The sequence below is a fragment of the Macaca mulatta genome, chromosome 1, assembly GCF_049350105.2.
Source record: "Macaca mulatta isolate MMU2019108-1 chromosome 1, T2T-MMU8v2.0, whole genome shotgun sequence".
In the NCBI taxonomy this organism is placed as follows: domain Eukaryota; kingdom Metazoa; phylum Chordata; class Mammalia; order Primates; family Cercopithecidae; genus Macaca; species Macaca mulatta.
This window is the reverse complement of record NC_133406.1, coordinates 193,691,512-193,709,751: the sequence shown is the minus strand read 5'-3', so window position 1 is coordinate 193,709,751 and position 18,240 is coordinate 193,691,512. Positions and strand designations below refer to the sequence as shown.

General features: G+C 37.8%; 1 protein-coding gene across 2 annotated transcripts in view; it reads right to left on the bottom strand.

Annotated features, from left to right (window-relative positions):
• Window positions 1-672: 672 nt before the first annotated feature.
• The window catches only part of CYP4X1 (cytochrome P450 family 4 subfamily X member 1), a 27,294-nt gene continuing 9,726 nt past the window's right edge, over window positions 673-18,240 (bottom strand). For both annotated transcript variants that reach the window (XM_015138942.3, XM_077958200.1), the window contains 9 exons: window positions 18,066-18,193; window positions 15,488-15,615; window positions 15,250-15,404; window positions 12,636-12,742; window positions 11,872-12,062; window positions 4,834-4,967; window positions 2,796-2,860; window positions 1,922-2,004; window positions 673-1,426 (listed from right to left, as the gene is read on the bottom strand). In XM_015138942.3, the coding sequence (XP_014994428.3) occupies window positions 1,252-1,426; window positions 1,922-2,004; window positions 2,796-2,860; window positions 4,834-4,967; window positions 11,872-12,062; window positions 12,636-12,742; window positions 15,250-15,404; window positions 15,488-15,615; window positions 18,066-18,193 (1,166 nt within the window). In that variant the 3' untranslated portion in view covers window positions 673-1,251. The remainder of the gene's footprint in view (window positions 1,427-1,921; window positions 2,005-2,795; window positions 2,861-4,833; window positions 4,968-11,871; window positions 12,063-12,635; window positions 12,743-15,249; window positions 15,405-15,487; window positions 15,616-18,065; window positions 18,194-18,240) is intronic.

Below are 18,240 nucleotides of genomic sequence, written 5' to 3'. Positions count from 1 at the left end.
AGCTTCCTAACTGGTTTCCCTGTTTCCCCACTCTTGCCCCTTCTAATGCACTTACTTATTCTCCGTATAATGGATGTAAAACTTGCTTAAAATGTACTTCACCTCGTATCTCACCTGATGAAAGCCCTTCAAAGGCCTCCTCCTGCACTTAAAGACAAGTCTAAATTTCTGATTAGGCTCAAATGAGTGATGAATCTGGAAATTATGAAGACATTCCCCTTTAGGCTGTACAAGATTACCACCAGGAAAATATGCAGAATATATAATATTCTAGATAAAGGCTTTCTTATCCAGGGCTCAAAACCCAGAAACCTTAAAAAATATAAGTATCTTACTTCATGAAAATTTAAAAGGTTTTATATAGTAAAAGACATCATGAATACATTTTTTTATGAAAAGTGACAGAATGGGAAAAATTACAAAAAATAGTTATAATCAAGGATTATTATCCATAATATATAAAGAACCCATAACAATCAATAAGAAAAAGACAATTCCACAGAAAAACAAGCATACAGTGTACAGACAAATCACAGAGAACAAAACAAATATAAACATAAATGGCCAACAAACCTGTTTTTAAAAAAACGAGAAATAACTTAAATGCCCAATAAGGAAAATAGTTAAATAAATTATAGTACATTCATACTACAGAATACCATAAAGCCATGATAAGGGATAAGGTGAATTTTTATTAGGTGAAAAAATCAATAACAATATAGGAATGATCACATCTATATGAACACATTGCTGTATTTTACATAAAAAATGTATAGGAAACAGCTGAAAGAATGCACACCAAATTATTCTGTTTTCAGGAAAAGCAGTAGGATTGGTCAGGGCATAGAATCTAGGCTATGTGAAGTGAGATTTAAAATTTTTATTCTACATGCTTTTCTAGTGTTGGGAATTTTTGATAGTGAGCATACATGCACTTATTACTTGCGTAATTCTGAAAACTATTTTAAAAACAACAGAAAATATAGGAAAGTCTATTGGTGTATATAGCATTAACAGTAGTGAAAGTTTAACAGAAAAGATCTGAAGATCTCCCAAAGTCATATAGAAACAGATCTAGCTGACACACTGTGTACCTATAAATGATTTTGGATCATGTGTAGCTTCACAGAGACCCCTATCCCACCAACCTCCAATCCTCCCACCATACATTGATCACTTTCTATCTGCTTGGATCATTAGCTGTAAATTTAACTTAAAAACAAAGTATATTTAATCATTGTACCCTGAGATCTAACATTCAGAGAGTTTCTTCAGGTGCAAATACATCCCATTCTTGGGCTTGAGGATAAAGTGGTTGGAGAAAGTAGGAGGCCTGGTGGGGTCTGGAGTCACTCTAAAGTGGAGCAGAATCAAAGCAATGGCCACCTTTAACTGAATCATGGCAAACTGCTGCCCGATGCAGTTCCTGAAGACAAGAGGGAAAGAAAGTGATACTTGAAAAAATGATGTGTCTTCTGACTATATTAAAATACTAGCACAAGAAGTCTAAAGTACACAGTAAAGCGACATTTTTCCACTTAATGCCATTGAAACTTTTGAACTTTAGACTGAAATTGTTTACTGTGAGAATGTGAGCTGGGAGGCTCCAACATGATGCCTTCCCTATAACAAGGTGGCAGTTGGAGTTACTCATGAAATTATTTATCTCGCTTTGAAGGTGGACTGCATTGAGCCTATGAGCAGTAGCTTACATTGTGGGACTGCTTTCGAGGCATAGCCAAAAAGGAGGTGACAGAGAATAGGATTGTCCTTTGTAAAACTAACTGATCCTTTGGGGCTCAAATAGGCACCAAGATCTATGGTTCCCTGGAAGAATTTATAGAGCTGAGGAGCTGATAGGAATAAACTACTCTCAAGTAAACATCTTTGGATACTTTGAGCAACGTCAAATTGTTCTCACCTTGATCCAGCTGAGAATGGTAAGTAGGCATAGGGGTGTATCTGATCACAATTCTCCTGAGAGAACCTCAAGGGGTCAAAGACCTGAAATGAGAGGACAAGCCCACCACCATCCCCAAAACAACATGAACACATTTCTTCACCTACTACCTAGCACTGATCAAGAGAAATATAATGTGAACTGCATGTGTAATTTAAAATGTTCTGGTGGCCACATTTTTAAAACGTGAAATTAATCTTAATAGAGTTTATTTAATCAAAAATTTTCATTCCAACCTGTAATCAATATAAATAATTACTAAAAGGAAATGTTTCACATTTTTTAGGGTACTACATCTTCAAAATCCAGCGCGTATTTTACACTTACAGCACAACTCAATTCCAACTGGCCACATTTCATGTGCTCAGTAGCCGTATGTGGCCCGTGGCTACTACACTGGGCAGTGCACCTTCATACCTGCAGACCTTACAGCCTCCCAGTTGATTTGTCTGATACCCAGGGAAACAAAAGTACTATGGCAAGTGGTATTATTTTCACTATGGAGATACATCCACCTAGAAATGGATGTGCATCCACTTAGAAATCAAGCCTAAATGATTATGTGGCCAACTGTTACAGAGACATACACCCCAGCTTCCTATTACATGTAATAGATCTTAAACCTTAGTGGCTTTTGTGAAAGAAATCACTGATACGCGTCAAGAGTGTTTCAAGAACATAGAATAGTTCTACATTTCTTTTGGCTTTTATGTTTATTTTTGTTTACTTTGTGTCATTTCCCTTAATTATATAGCCACTTCTGTGCTTAGCTACCAAAAAGTGACTTGCACAGCATTAGTTCTTGGAAGTATTTACGTACAAGAGAGAATCATACCTTTGGGTTTTTCCAGACAGCAGGGTTGTGGTGAAGACCCCAAATACTAAGAACCACGGTGATCCCTGAGAAAGGAGGGAAATAAAAGAGATTGCAGGAGAAACAGCAAGTTGTGGGCTACTGTTATACTGCTCTTAAACAAGACTTTGGTTCTTGAAGGGAAGAGCTAGCTCCTGGCAATGCTCTGCCTGCTGTAGCTGATGACACCAGTGAGGAACACCTAAGAAGATGCGGCTTGGGTTGGCACCTTAGCTTTCCACACAACAATTTACTTAATTCATGATTCTATCTTAAGTAGCTGTTGGTGTCATATCGAAGTGATAAACCATGCTTATGTTTTCTGCTATGTTTGGAAATTACTTAAATATTTGTTTTTTGTTTTTGTTTAGAGTCAGGGTCTGGCTCTGTCACTCAGGCTGGAGAGCAATGGTGTGAGCATTGCTCACAGTAACCTCGACTTCTGAGCTCAAGTGATCCTCTTGCCTCAGCCCCCCAAGTAGGCAGGAATACACGCATGCAATACCATGCCTGGTGATTTTTTTTTTTTGTAAAGACAGGGTCTCCCTATGTTGCCCAGGCTAATCTCAGACTCCTAACCTCAAGGAATCTTCCCACCTTGGCCTCACAAAATATTGGGATTATATGCATCAGCCACTGTGCCTGCCCTAAATACCTCTTAATGGACTATTAAGCTCCTCCTGGAGACAGTTTGGGTATTAAAGCACAGAACTGGCTGGGCGCGGTGGCTCACGCCTGTAATCCCACTACTTTGGGAGGCTGAGGAGGGCTGGTCTCAAGGTCAGGAGCTTGAGACCAGCCTGGCCAACATGGTGAAATCCCATCTCTAATAAAAATACAAAAATTATCCAGGCGTGGTGGTGTGCACCTATAATTCCAGCTACTTGGGAGGCTGAGGCAGGAGAATTTCTTAAACCTGGGAGGCAGAGGTAGATGTGAGCAGAGATGATGCCACTATCTTGTATCCTGGGCTACATAGCAAAAGTCCATCTCGAGAGGAAAACAAAAAAAGAAAAAAAAAGCACAGAACTGTGATTCCATCATGCAGATACAGTGACAAATTTCTACTCGTGCCGTTCACATATGGAAAGTAGAGAGAATTTTGGCAAATATCCATGTGGTTTGGGGAGAAACAGAGTACAAAACAAAGGAGAGAGAATCCTAGGGTTATTTGGTTTCCAGAAATAATTCTAGTTTCCAGAAATTAATTCTGGGTCTGTCAGCAAAGTTACAGTAACAGGCTGTAGGTGTTTGCCACAAGCAATCCTGTTGGCTTGCTTCCTAAGACATGAATTAACAGAACATTGAATCAGATAAGTGAAAATATATCTCACATGGCCCCTCTGCTTCCTATAAGCCCTGGTCAAAAACCTGTGTTGTTCCAAAGAGCTCTAGGCTCCAGACTCAGGGCCTCTGCACGAGTTCTAGCTCTGCACATCAGTTAACCTCATCTATACACTGGGGCTCCCTTTGGATTTCTGGCCACATCAAAAGTATTTAAATGTGTTCAGTAAACTGTAAGTCATTGTATAAGCATCTGTTAACACTGGATTCCAAGGGGAAAAATGAGATAATGGGTTTAAAGGCTCTATATGAACTATTAAATGTTGCACATTTATAAAGGTGATATGATTATGAGGTCAAAGATCCCCCTTGGTCTTTCAGATAAAGATACTGGTGCTATTTTCTATGAAATTTCAGCTGGGTTTCAAACTCAGTCAAACAAAGGTTATCTTAGAAATGATGTCCCATAATGGAAGAGACCCTGGGTTGGATTCCAGAGACATGGATTCTGGGCTTAGCTTTGCTGCAACTGGCTATGTGCCTTTGGGAAAGTCATTGAAATTCACATCTGATCAAAGCATTATCCTCTGAGCTCCTCATAGGTGATTAAACCTAAGCCACTCGTTAGCATTATCTTTTGATTTCTCCAAGTGTTAAGAGACTCACTAATCTTTGTCACTGTGGTCTCCAGGATCCCACAGCCTCTAGGAACTGCTTAGGAAAAGAACATAAAGACCTGCAGGCAATGTGCATCCATCTGGGAAAGTAAGTGGCTTGCTGAGATCTCTGGAAATGGATGGGACGACAGGAATCAATCGGCACGTCTCCTTGATGCACATTGTGGTGTACGACATCTCACCCAGCTGGTCCCTGTGAGGATGAGGGAGGGAAGGGACTCAGATATCATATCCAGTTTAATTTTTTTCTGTTCTATGTTTGTTCCTGGTCATTATTACCCTCAGGTCAAAGCCAATTTGCCACTGGGCTATGTAACAGAATTTTAAAATGGGACTCTCTGTTTTAGGGTGAGCTGAGGCCCCAGAGGCAGAGGAACCAAATACATATATCATATATCTTTATTATAAAGTGAGCTGCTAAACTACCAGTAAAACATTTGCTAAGGAGATTTCTGAAAACCAGTTTTGCAACTCTTAGTTCATCATATAAAGTAATAATGCAAAAAAAATGGCGAAGGATTGAAGAGGAGACGCTTAAGAATTTTGAGAGAAAAAATTCTTTAAAGTGTTGTTGGAATGCCAGAGTGCCATGGAAAAGGAAGGGTGCTTCCCCCATCTTAAACAAGAGGCTTCAAGAGAATCACTTAGATGATTTGACTTGTGCTCCTTGGAGATTGGGGAGTACAGGACTAACGTGAAAGGCTGTAACTCAGAACAGACAGAAAGGCAGAGGACAGTAGCAGAGGCAAGGCAAGGATGTGCAACTGTGCCCTTGAACCAATTAACTGGCAAGAGGGAGAGCTCTGGGACCAGCTTGAAAAAGACTCTGCCTAAGGACAAAGATTCTCTTGTTCCCTGAATCACCACTGGAAAGTTCTAGTGAGAGAGTCTCCAAGAAAGGGTGTCTCTCCTTGAGAGAAAGGGAAGCATGGAATATCCACCAAGCCCTTTGGTATGATCACAATATTACCAGCCCTTTACTCCTTATCCCCTTTCCTCCTAAAACTATTCCTGGAAGGGCCAGAAACAGCAGCTGCTGGGTATTGGGGAGCTGGTCAGTAAGAATAAGTCAACGATAAACCCCTTGCCCATTGCTGGCTTCTAGGCCCAAAGAAGTACCAAGCCGGGATGGAAAGAAAAGCTCAAGTGGATAAGCATTTGAAAGTTTCATTACCACACTGGGCCAGACAGTTTAATTACTGACACAAGACTGTTCTTGTGATTTAAATGAATGAGAACTCTATGAGACCCACTCAGGATTTTTCCCCAGAGACTTGCTCTACAAAGCAAGTTTAAAGTTTGTAAGTGGGAGAAGAATAAAGTTTTGTTTTTTTTTTTTAAATTTGCATCCTACCTAGTTAGATTGGTTCAATAAAATGACTGCATATAGTCTGTTTACCTTACTGTGTTTTTATATGTTTTTCGGATTACTTATTTTGAATGCAGGCTTTGGCCATTAGGTAATGTGAAATTCTAATTTTGAATTCTTTCTTCCTCAAGCTCAGGATAAATAAGAGTAATTCTGGCTGGGCGCAGTAGCTCACGCCTGTAATCCTAGCACTTTGGGAGGCCTAGGTGGGTGGATCATCTGAGGTCAGGTGTTTGAGACCAGCCTGGCCAACACGGTGAAACCACGTCTCTACTAAAAATACAAAATTAGCCAGGCATGGTGGCACGTGCCTGTAATCCCAGCTACTCAGGAAGGCTGAGGCAGGAGAATTGCTTGAACCCGGGAGGCAGAGGTTGCAGTGAGCCGAGATCATGCCACCGCACTCCAGCCTGGGCAACAAGAGCGAAACTTGGTCTCAAAAAAAAAAAAGAGTAATTCTGTTTACCCTGGCACTTTGCATAATTAAAAAACCAATTTTGCCATTTCAATCATGGAACAAAAGTTATCTTCCAAAATGTAGGAGAGGTAAAGACATCTCCAGATAAACAAAAGTTGAGGGTGTTCACCACTACTAGAACCACCTTACAAAAAAACACTAATATGAATTTTCCAAGTTCAAATGAAAGAATACTAATTAACAACATGAAAACTGAAAACAAAAATCTCACTGGTAAAGGTAAATACATAGTCAATTTAGAATACCCTAATAACGTAGTGGTGGTATGTTAATTACTTCTGTCTCTAGTATAAAGTTAAAAGCCAAAACTATAAAAATAACTGTTGCTACAATAATTTGTTAAGGGATACAAAATCAGGGGACACATCTCCAAAACTAGGTAAATTATGACATCAAAGACCTAAAATGGAGGGCAGTTGGCAGAGTAAAACTGTATAGGTTTTTTTAAGTGTGGAAAGTTAAGCTGCTATCAGTTTAAAATAGCCTTTTATAACTATGCTTCATGTAAGCCTCATGGTAACCACAAAGCAAAAACCTACAGTAGAGCAACCAAAGATAAAAAGTAAAAATCAAAGTACATCACTAGAGAAAAGCACCTAATCACAAAGGAAAAGAGTAAGAGAGGAAGAAAGGAACAAAAGATCTATAAAACAACAAGAAAACAATTAACAAAACGGCAGTAGTAAGTCCTTGTCTGTCAATAATTACCTTGAATACAAATGAATTAAATTCTCTAATCAAAAGAGTGGCTGAATGAATGAAAAAAAAAAAAAAAACAAGACCCAAGCATATGCCTCTACAGATTCTCATTTCATCTTTAAGAACACACACAGAGTGAACATGAAGGGTTGGAAAAAATATTCCATCCAAATAGAAACCAAAAGAGAGCAAAGGTAGCTTAACTTTTATCAGAAAAATTAGGCTTTAAGACAAAGACTGTAAAAAGAGACAAGAAGACCATTATATAATGAGAAAGGGGTAAATCAATCAGGAGGATATGATAGTTGTAAATAAATATGTACCCCAAATAGGAACACCTAAATATATAAAGCAAATATTAACCCTATTCAACAAACTGTGCTGGGATAATTGGCAAGCCACATGTAGAAGCATGAAACTGGATTCTCATCTCTCACCTTATACAAAAATCAACTCAAGATGGATCAAAGTCTTAAATCTAAGAACTGAACCGTAAAAATTCTAGAAGATCAGAAAAACCCTTCTGGATATTGGCTTAGGCAAAGATTTCATGACAAGAACCCAAAAGCAGATGGAAAACCAAGCTGAAACAAAACAAAACAACCCCAAACAATAAAAACAACAACAAGATAAATAGGTGGGACTTAATTAAACTAAAACGTTTCTGCACAGCAAAAGAAATAATCAGCAGAGTAAACAGACAACCCAAAGAGTAGGAGAAAATCTTCACAACCTATACATCCAACAAAGGTCTAATATTCGGAATCTACAGGGAACTCAAACAAATTAGCAAGAAAAAAAAATCCCATGAAAAATGGACAAAGGACATGAATAGATAATTTTCAAAAGAAGATGTACAAATGGCCAACAAATATATGAAAAAATGCTCAACATTACCAATGATCAGGGAAATGCAAATCAAAACCACAATGCAATACCACCTTACTCCTGCAAGAATGGCCATAATAAAAAAATCAAATAATAATAGATGTTGGTGTGGATATAGTGAACAGGGAACACTTCCACACTGCTGGTGGAAATGTAAACTAGTACAACCACTATGGAAAACAGTGTGGAGATTCCTTAAAGAACTAAAAGTAGAACTACCATTTGATCCAGCAATCCCACTACTGGGTATCTACCCAGAGGAAAAGAAGTCATTATATGAAAAAGACACTTGCACCTGCATGTTTGTAGCAGCACAATTCACAATTGTAAAAATATGGAACCAGCCCAAATGCCCATCAATCAATAGTGGATAAAGAAATTGTAGGATGTATATACAATGGAATACTATTCAGCCATGAAAAGGAACAAAATAAAGGCATTTGCAGCAACCTGGATGGAAATGAGACCAATATTCTAGGTGAAGTAACTTAGGAATGGAGAACCAAACATCATATGTTCTCACTCCTAAGTGGGAGCTAAGCTATGAGGATGCAAAGGCATAAGAATGATACAATGGACTTTGGGGACTTGGGGGAAATGGTGGGAGGGGGGTGAGGGATACAAGACTGACTACAAATTGGGTACAGTGTATACTGCTTGGGTGATGGGTGCACCAAAATCTCACAAATCACCACTAAAGAACTTACTCATTACCAAACACCACTTGTTACCCCCAAATCCCAAAATCTAGGGAAATAAAACAATTAAATTAAGACGAAAACACTGGTGAAAGAAATTGAAGAAAACACAAGTTGAAAAATACCCTGTGTTCATGAATTGGAAGCATTAATACTGTTAAAATATCCACACTACCCAAAGATTCAGTGCAATCCATCAAAATTCCAATGGCATTATTCACAGTAATTGAAAAAAAAAAAAAAACCCTAAAATTTGATGGAATCAAAAAAACTCAAACAGCCAAAGCAATTTTGAGCAACAAGAGCAAAGCTGGAGGCATCGTACTACCTGATCTGAAATTGACTACAGAGCTGTAGTCACCAAAACAGCACAGTGTTTCTAAAAAAAGAGACATATAAACTAATAAAACAGGATGAAGAGCCCAGAAATACACCCACACATTTATTGTCAACTGAGCTACAAAGGTGCCAAGAACATACAGTGGTGAAAGGACAGTATCTTCAATAAATGCTGTTGAGAAAACTGGATATGCACTAGTAGAAGAATAAAAGTGGACCTTTATCTCACTCCATATACAAAAATCAACTCAAAATGGATTAAAGATTTAAACACATGACCTGAAACTATAAAACTACTAGAAAAAAAACATATGGAAAGCTTCTTGATATTATTCTTGGCAATGATTTTTTGGATACCACTCTGGAAGTATAGTCAACAGAAGAAAAAATAGATAATGGTTTTGCAGCAAACTAAAAAGCTTCTGCACAACAAAGGAAACAATCAACATAGTGAAGAGACAATTTAAAGGATGGGAGAACATGTTTGCAAATGATATCTCTGATAAGGGGTTAATATTCAAAATATATGAGGAACTCACACAAGTCAATAGCAAGAAAACAAATAACTTGATTTAAAAATCAGAAAAACCTAAAATAACATTTCTAAAAAGAAGACATATGAGTGGCCAGCAGGTATATAAAAGAATGCTCAACATCACTAATCATCAGGGAAATGTAAATTAAAACCATAATGAGACATCACCTCATGCTCATTACAATGGTTATCACCAAAAAGACAAATGTTGGTGAGGATGTGGAGAAAAAGGTAAATTAGTACAGCCATATGGAAAATGGTATGGAGTTTCCTCAAAAAATTAAAAATAGAACTACCATATGATGCAGCCATTCCACTTCTGTATATATAACCAAACAAAACGAAATCAGTGTGTTGAAGTGACATCTACATTCCCATGTTCATTGCAGCATTATTCACAATAGCCCAGATACAGAATCAACTTAAGTGTCCATCATTGGATAAATGAATAAAGAAAATGTGGCATATATATAAACAATGGAATATTCATTAGCCATAGAAAAGATGGATATCTTGTCATTTATGACAACAGAGATGAATTTGGAGGACATTATGCTAAGTGAAATAAGCCAGGCACAGAAAGATGAATTCCACGTGATCTCACATGTGGAAATCTAAAATATGGAACTCACAGAAGCAGAGGGTAGAACAGTGGTTACCAGGGGCTGTGGGAGAATGGGGGATTACAGGGATGTTAGTCAAAGGATATAAAATTTCAGTCAGACAGGAGGAATAAGTTTAGGAGAAGCATGGTACAATATGTGATCGGAGTTAATAAAAATTTGTATACTTGAAAATTGCTAAGAGGGTAGATTTTAAATGTCCTCATCACAAAAAATAAGTATGAGTTAATGAACACGTCCATTGATAGATTTAGTCATTCCACAATGTGTACATATATCAAAATATCATGTTGTATATCATATATATACACACACATATATATAACATGTATATGCACAATTTTTGTCAGTTAAAAAAATTAAAAATAATTACTTAACATTGTATTTTGTGCTATATAGATTAAACCTTTTAGTTTATGGCAGGAAAGGGCTTCTATTTCCTTATAAAATGAGATCTCTAATATACTTTTATAATGTCAAATTTGGTTTTACAAATGTTCCAATTGAGTTGACTTCTGCATATGAAATATGGTGTTTTTTATCTGGTCATGCTGCTGAGTTGTCCTTAGCATTTCCATCTTCCTGTCCCTTTGACCAGATTATGTCAGGAACATATTTTATCTTTGCAAACAGCATAACCTGGGCTTTATTAACAGCAAGATATACTTAAAGTCTAGCAAAATAGAGATGACAGTTTCCACCCGGCTAACTCCTACTTACCCTGTAATAGTCAGCTTAAGTGTCATATACCCAAGGAAATCTCCTTGAGCTCCCATGCCAGGGTAGGTACTTGTCTTCTGTGTCTTTGTGTTAGCCAGCACATATCTCTGTCATTGCCCTCATCATGCTACACTGCAATCTGGAGGTCTGTCTCCTGTCTCCTGTATTAGACCATGAGCTCATCGAAGACAGGGCCCACAATAAATCATAGTCATAAAAAAAAGTCTCAGTATTTAAAATGTCCTCAGTCCATATTTGCTCAACTCAGCTATAGTATATATCATCTAGTATTATGTCTGAAGTCTAAAATCAATCCTAAGGAATAAAATTGGTGACAAGCGGATGGGAGATGTTGAGAATGAGCCTTAGATAATGTAGCTACTCATTCAGCTCTCTCAGAAGAGGAACTCCACTTGAACCCTACTGTTTAAGTTCTAAGTGTCAGCATAGGGATCAAGTCCTCATTTCCAATGCATCACAGCCAAGGTGAAATAAAGAAATAAGACATTTCACACACCATTGATTAGAAAAACAATGACAGAGAATTTATGGATAAACTTCCCCCCGCCCAAAAGACAAAAGAGAATAATAGGGAGCTCTCTTTAGAAAGAACAGAAAAGTAGCCTACTTCTTCTGTTTCACCTATACATATCCTGAGGCACTAGGGTCACTAAGGTACCAGGGCAAAAAATAAAGCAAAATCTCAGGGGGAAAACTAGGATGAAAAATTTAGGGGTGCAGATCTTACCAGGTTATAGAACACCCATCCCCCAGGATGCCCCTGACCTCCTCCCGGCATCTCTCTTGATGCTCAGGGTTCAGAGCCAGGCAGTAAAGGATCCAGGAGATGCTTGCTGCCAAGGAGTCATGTCCTCCCAACAAGAACATGCTCACTTCGGAGTGTACATCAGTATCTGAGAAGCTGCTACCATTTTCATCCTAGAAAGTACAATACAGATATTTTAAATAAGATGCCAGTTTATAAATGTTTGGATATACGACCACAATCATGATTTTAGGGAAAAAAATCAGTTGTCAATAGGGGTTTAAATTTTAATTCAGTTTGACGAATACGTGATATAAACCATATTCTGCCCAAAGAATAAAGGAGAACCAAGGTTAGATAAGAAAAGCAGGCCTTACAAAGAGGGCCCTCAATCAGTAGGCCCTAGAAATTCTCTTCAACTCCCAGATTCCCCAGGACCTTATCATCACAATTTTGTATGTTTAACCATGTGACCATTTTACATGATCCCCTAAAATCCATGTATCCATATGACAATCCCCAAAACTTGTCAAATCCTTCGTTTAGTCTTTACTAATCCTCCTCTAGTGATAGAGTTGCAGAATTCTCTCTTTGTCTCAAATTGCATGAAGCCACTCATCAATTCAAAGTATGGTTAAACTTAGTCAATCGGTTTTATTCTTGTCTCCCCATCCCATTCTCACTTACCCACCTATTTACATAATTAACTGGCCACTTGAGCAGGCTTAGAAATTTAGAAGAGTCACCTTGGCAGAAAGGACAATATCCAGAAAATCCTGGTACTTCCTCTTCTGAGTGTTATCCTGCTTTTCCCCAGCCTGGAGGGATTTTTTTCTTTCCTGGATTATCGCATCTGGGTAGAAAAATAGTTTCCAATTACCAAAGTGACAGCAAAGTCAAATAAATTATAAAGCAAGCCATGGTTAATGGTTAATGGCTCCAAATCTTGCCTGATTTCCAGATGTTTAAATAGATGTCATTTTCACAGATGGTTTATTTTCCCATCAAAGGGACTTTTGATCAAAGCTCCAAAGATAACAACACAGATCAAAAACATAGTTTCTATCAGTATGTGGGCAATAAAATTAAGATGATTTCAAGTTTAGATGCAAGTGACCAATCATTCTTTTCTTCCTCCGTCTAATATTTTATCTTCATGGAAAAGTTAATTAAATAAAATGGAATGAAATAGAAGGCAGGAAATGAAATGCCAATATATTTATAATTGAAGGAGTTGAAAGAAAAAAACAAAACAAAAATATGGAACAGAGGTAATATTTATTTACTATTTTAAAAATTTCAAATTTTATTTTAGATACAGGGGTACATGTACAGGTTTGTTACATGGGTAATATGAGAACTCTCTGTACTTTCTGCTGAACTTTTTTGCAAACCTAAAACTTTTCTAAAAATAAGGTCTATTAATGTTGGAAAAAACCACAAAATCTCCTTAATTAAAACAGTGTGATTCTAGTACACTGGTAGATAGATCAATGGAATATAAGAGAACATCCAAATATACTCTCATCCAAAATAGATACCAGTACATGTATCTGTTTAGAATGTGATAAAGATGGTTATCTCAAATCACTTGAAAAGATAAACTTTTGAATAATGGTGATGGGACAACTAGATAAACATTTGGAAAAATTAGATCAATACCTCATACCATATATAGGAATAAATTCTAAATGGAGTTTAGATCTCTGATTTAAATACGAAAAGAATGAAATTATACGAGTACCACAAGAAAATATAAATAATTTTCTCTACAACCTGGGTACAGGGCAGTGGTTCTCAACTGGGGGCAATTTTGGCCCTGGGAACATTTAATAATGTCTGGAGTTATTTATGGTTGCCACAACTATCAGAGCTCTACTACATCAAGTGGGTAGATGTCAGGGATGTAGCTAAACATCCTATAATGCACATGTCTTGACAATACGGACTTATCTAATCCAAGAGGCCATTAGTGCTGAGGGTTGAGAAACCCTGGAATAGAGAATGGCTTTTGTGATTACTAAAAATCCAGATGCAATAAAATAAAATATTGATAAATTTGACTAAATAAAAATAAACAATTTTCAAAAATTAGCCAGGTGTGGTGGCGGGTGCCTGTAATCCCAGCTACTCAGAAGGCTGAGGTAGGAGAATTGCTTGAACCTGGGAGGTGGAGGCTGCAGTGAGCTGAGATCACACCACTGCACTCCAGCCTGAGTGACACAGAGAGACTCCATCTCAAAAAAAAAAAAAAAAATTGAAAAGGTTTTAAATTTTGAATAAATTTAACATTTAAATATTATTTTCCTGAATACTTTGCATTTTACTTTTTCATCATAATTGTATAATATTTAAAAAGTAAAGATTTTTTTTACAAAGTTCTGTATAGCTTCCCCCAGATCCATTCCTCTTTACTCCAATGAAGCACACAAACATTAACATTTTCTGTGTGTGCCATGACGCAGAAAGACTTGGGAATAGTTGCTATTTATAATGCCCATTTATGCTTTAAATTGTCAATAACCTGCTTCTCTGAGTGTCCTCTTTATAATATCTATGTGCATGTGTGCATATATGTATGTGTAAATGTGCATATGTTGGTGTGTCTTGCAAAATTCCTGGAAGCAAAGACATTTGACATAATTATACTTTATATTTAACATCTATTCAGTGCCAGGCACTGTCTTAAATGCTTTATATATATTAACCCACTCATCATAACAAACCTGTGAGATCGGTTGCTTTTTAATCTCCATTTTCTAGATGACACTGAAACAAAGCAGTAAGTAACTTACTAGTAACTGCTAGTAAGTGGTGGAGCTGATGAAGGATTAATTCACTGCTTGATAAGTATTTTCCACTATGGCATTCATGACAAGTAATGTTGAATTGCTTAAAAAGCTTAATCTATTTCAACTTTTGTGTTTATGCTTGCTAAAACTGTTTTTGAATCAAGATTCTTTCAGGTCCACGTCCATGTTTACGCTGTTCCTCTCTCCATTCCTATGTTGCATGGTTTTAGCCTGTCATTATTATTACTGCAATCGCTGTGCAAAAAGCCATATTCCATGTATATTTTCAAGTCTTAAGTGCCTACCTATATTTTTATTAATAATAATTATCCACAGTAAAAATAGTATATATATATATATATATGAAAATTCTGATAAGACTTACTGCTATGGTTGAAGCAAAGCCTTATAAAGGACTCAAGTCAAATTTCTTTGGAGCAGTGTCTATAAAAAAGCTCCATTAATAACAAAGATTCTTTCTCTCGTTACATTAAGGTTTATCCCTCTAGACAGACACAGTACAATCATGACAGCATATGGATGTGGGCAACCCAAACCCAGCAAATACCTGTGTACTGATTCAACACTCGGCTTAACTTCTGGAAGCGGTAGCCCTGAGGGCTGAGTTTGAAAATTATGTCACTGTGATACAAGAAACTGTACAAGCGGTGAAATATGATTTTGCCGAGTTCAAATATGGCTTTTACATAAGGATCATGGGTGCTAGAAGAGAAAGTTGGGATAATGCGTTAATAAACAACTTAGAAAATGTGTAGAAATATCTTTTTTGCTCTCCCACCACTGACCTGTTTGTCTGGCAGTTGGTCTCCTTGCTGAAAGCGCATTTCATGATTATATCCAGAGACATCAAGTTGATGTGCTCATAGACCTCCACGCTTGTGTTCTGAGTGCTGCAAATCTTCTCCCACTTATCCTGGTACAGGAGGTCAAGGTCAGCATCATCACCACCACCATGACCAAATTGCCTGCATTTGAAGGCTCCTGCCTGGCCCTGCTTTTATGATTTAAGGCAGACAAACCTGACCCAGCAGGAACCAAAGGTCACATGAGTAAATAAGCTATGTGCTTACTCAGGGCATGAGGAAGGGAAAAATACACCCAGCGGAGTGAGAAGGAGCATGGAGAAACCTGCATATATGGTAAATGGCTGAGTTAAAGATCTGTGGCTTTTCAGTTATTACCATAACTCTGCTTTCAAACAGACCAGAGTTCCATTAAAACAATCATTGACACAAGACCCATAATTCCAAGGGGTTTACCCCAGGGCTTCCTCCATCTTCAATTCCAAACTTGCTAGATGCCCTGCCACTGCTCTCAACCACCATAGCCACATTTAAAATAAACTCAGAACATTTTCAAAAACATTTTGGATTCAAAAGTGGGAAATGGAGCAAGTGTGGAGAGGAGGTGCTACAGGGAGCTGCCCCCAGCGAAGCCTGACCTAGTTTAACTTCCCCGCAAAAAGACCTACTCATACTGCTTGAAATGCTTTGCCTGACATTTTAAAACTGTCACAAAGTCCTTGGTTGAAAATGTATTTGTATAATAAGCATACTTTTTGTAAAAATTCAAATAAATTGATATTTTAAAAGTTCAGGTTGACCAATAGGTCTTAAGCACCTAGCCCCTAGCTTAAGACCTATCGGTCAACCTGAACTTTTAAAATTTCAGAGACGCAGCAACCACAAAGGCAAAGAGAATTTTAAAAACTTTTCCCTAAGAAAAAAATTGTCTAGTCAAAGAGCTTTTATCTCAACTATGTAAGTTTTACTGAGAGCAAATGGTGAATTTAGAAGAAATGAGAACAGGAGGGAGGCTTCCAAGCTTGAGAAACTCTGGAATGATTCAGCAGAGGAAGGAAGTGTGAGGAAAATCCCACAGAAATATGTGGCTGAGAAATGAGGAGGGGAGGAAGCGCTCCGAGAAATAGAGAGAAAACTCCAGTGCAGCTCCAGTGCAATCACTGGAGGATCTGAAATTGTGCTGCAGCTGAACAGCGCTAGAATCAGAAAAGGATGCTCTACTCTCTCACTAGCTTGCGCCGCAGTCTCTGGGTCTCTGCCTTGAGAACTCACACTGATGTTTTCACCACAATCCTGGCTGACTTCGGGTTCAAACTGCTTCTGTGAGTTTGGCTGAGAACCCAATCATTGAGCTGTTAACAGTGGTTTGTATGGGAACAGGGATGGGTTTGCACATGAAGTGAGAGGAAAACTTTGCTTTTGTTTGTGGTATTTGAAGTGTCTATGATGAAAGTGTATTAGTGAATAACTTGTCTGATTTCAAAATAAATAAGATTTAAAAATCAAAGCCATTGTATAAATAGAGTTTTGGAGTGGAACTCATTTGTAAATCCGAGACCACTCACAGGAATGTTTCCCTATAATGTTCTTCCGCCCCTTTGAAAGGTGTAGGTCAGGGCCTAGTGATCCTCCACCAACTACAAGAGGAAATTCACATCTGCAACTTTAATACAGACATTCTCTTTTGCTTGGTTCTTTATAGCCATTGCAAGTCTATGCCAATCTCCAAACCTTTGTTCATGCTCCCTCACTCTGCCTTGAATACTCTCATTCATATTACCTACATATTCAAGTCCAGCTTATATTTCATGGCAAATTTGAGTTTCCTCTGAATCTGAAGCTGTTATAGCTGCTTCTGCCACCCTTGCCTGTCACTTTGCGGAGGTTAACACAACTCCATCTTGGAAGCTAATCTACCTTCTTGACTTCCAATTAACTTTAGTTCCAGGAATGCTCTGAGATTTCCAGTTTATCTATTGTTCCTTGTGTAAGAGCATGTACTTACAATAAATCTTGCCCTCAGGGCAAGTTCTTACTATTAATAATTTCCTCTGAAGCATGTGTGCCCCTCCCCATGGTCTATAATTCCTGGGTCTGGAGGGTAATGGCACAGGGATCCAACATCTTGTGTCACCACTGTGTGAAACAGCCAAGGTTTCTGTTTGAAAGCCTCTATTGAATGTTTCTTTTTAATAATCTGTCAGCCTTTTTCTTCAGCCTCTCGGTTTCCTCAGACTTTGGGGTAAGTTTGTACAGACCTGCTGTCCATGAAACACACCTATAGCACTTACTATCTAACTGTCACCATTTGGTACCTGGTTTGCTGCCATAAAATCTCAAAATATATTTAAGACAGAGGACCGGATCTTCTTTTTATTAATATTATCACCCAAAGAACATAACAAATTTTTAGACACCTATTGTTCAATGAGTACTTGTACATTTGTTAAATTTTTAGAAACTGAATTTTAATTTTCATGGCCCACGAAACATTAACCTAATATTGTCCATTGCTGGGAGCATTTTGCAATGCACCAGAGCACTTTTCCCCTTCACTTACCAGCATCGTTTTCACAGAACGAGCCATCACCTCGATGTATGCTTTCAGGATGTTAAAATGGAATCCAGGAGTTAGCAGGCGACGATGCTGGAACCACTTGGGTCCATCTAGAGCCAGCAGTCCTTTCCCTTGAGAAATAAAAGGCGGAAAACCTTATGCCATTTAATCAGATGAG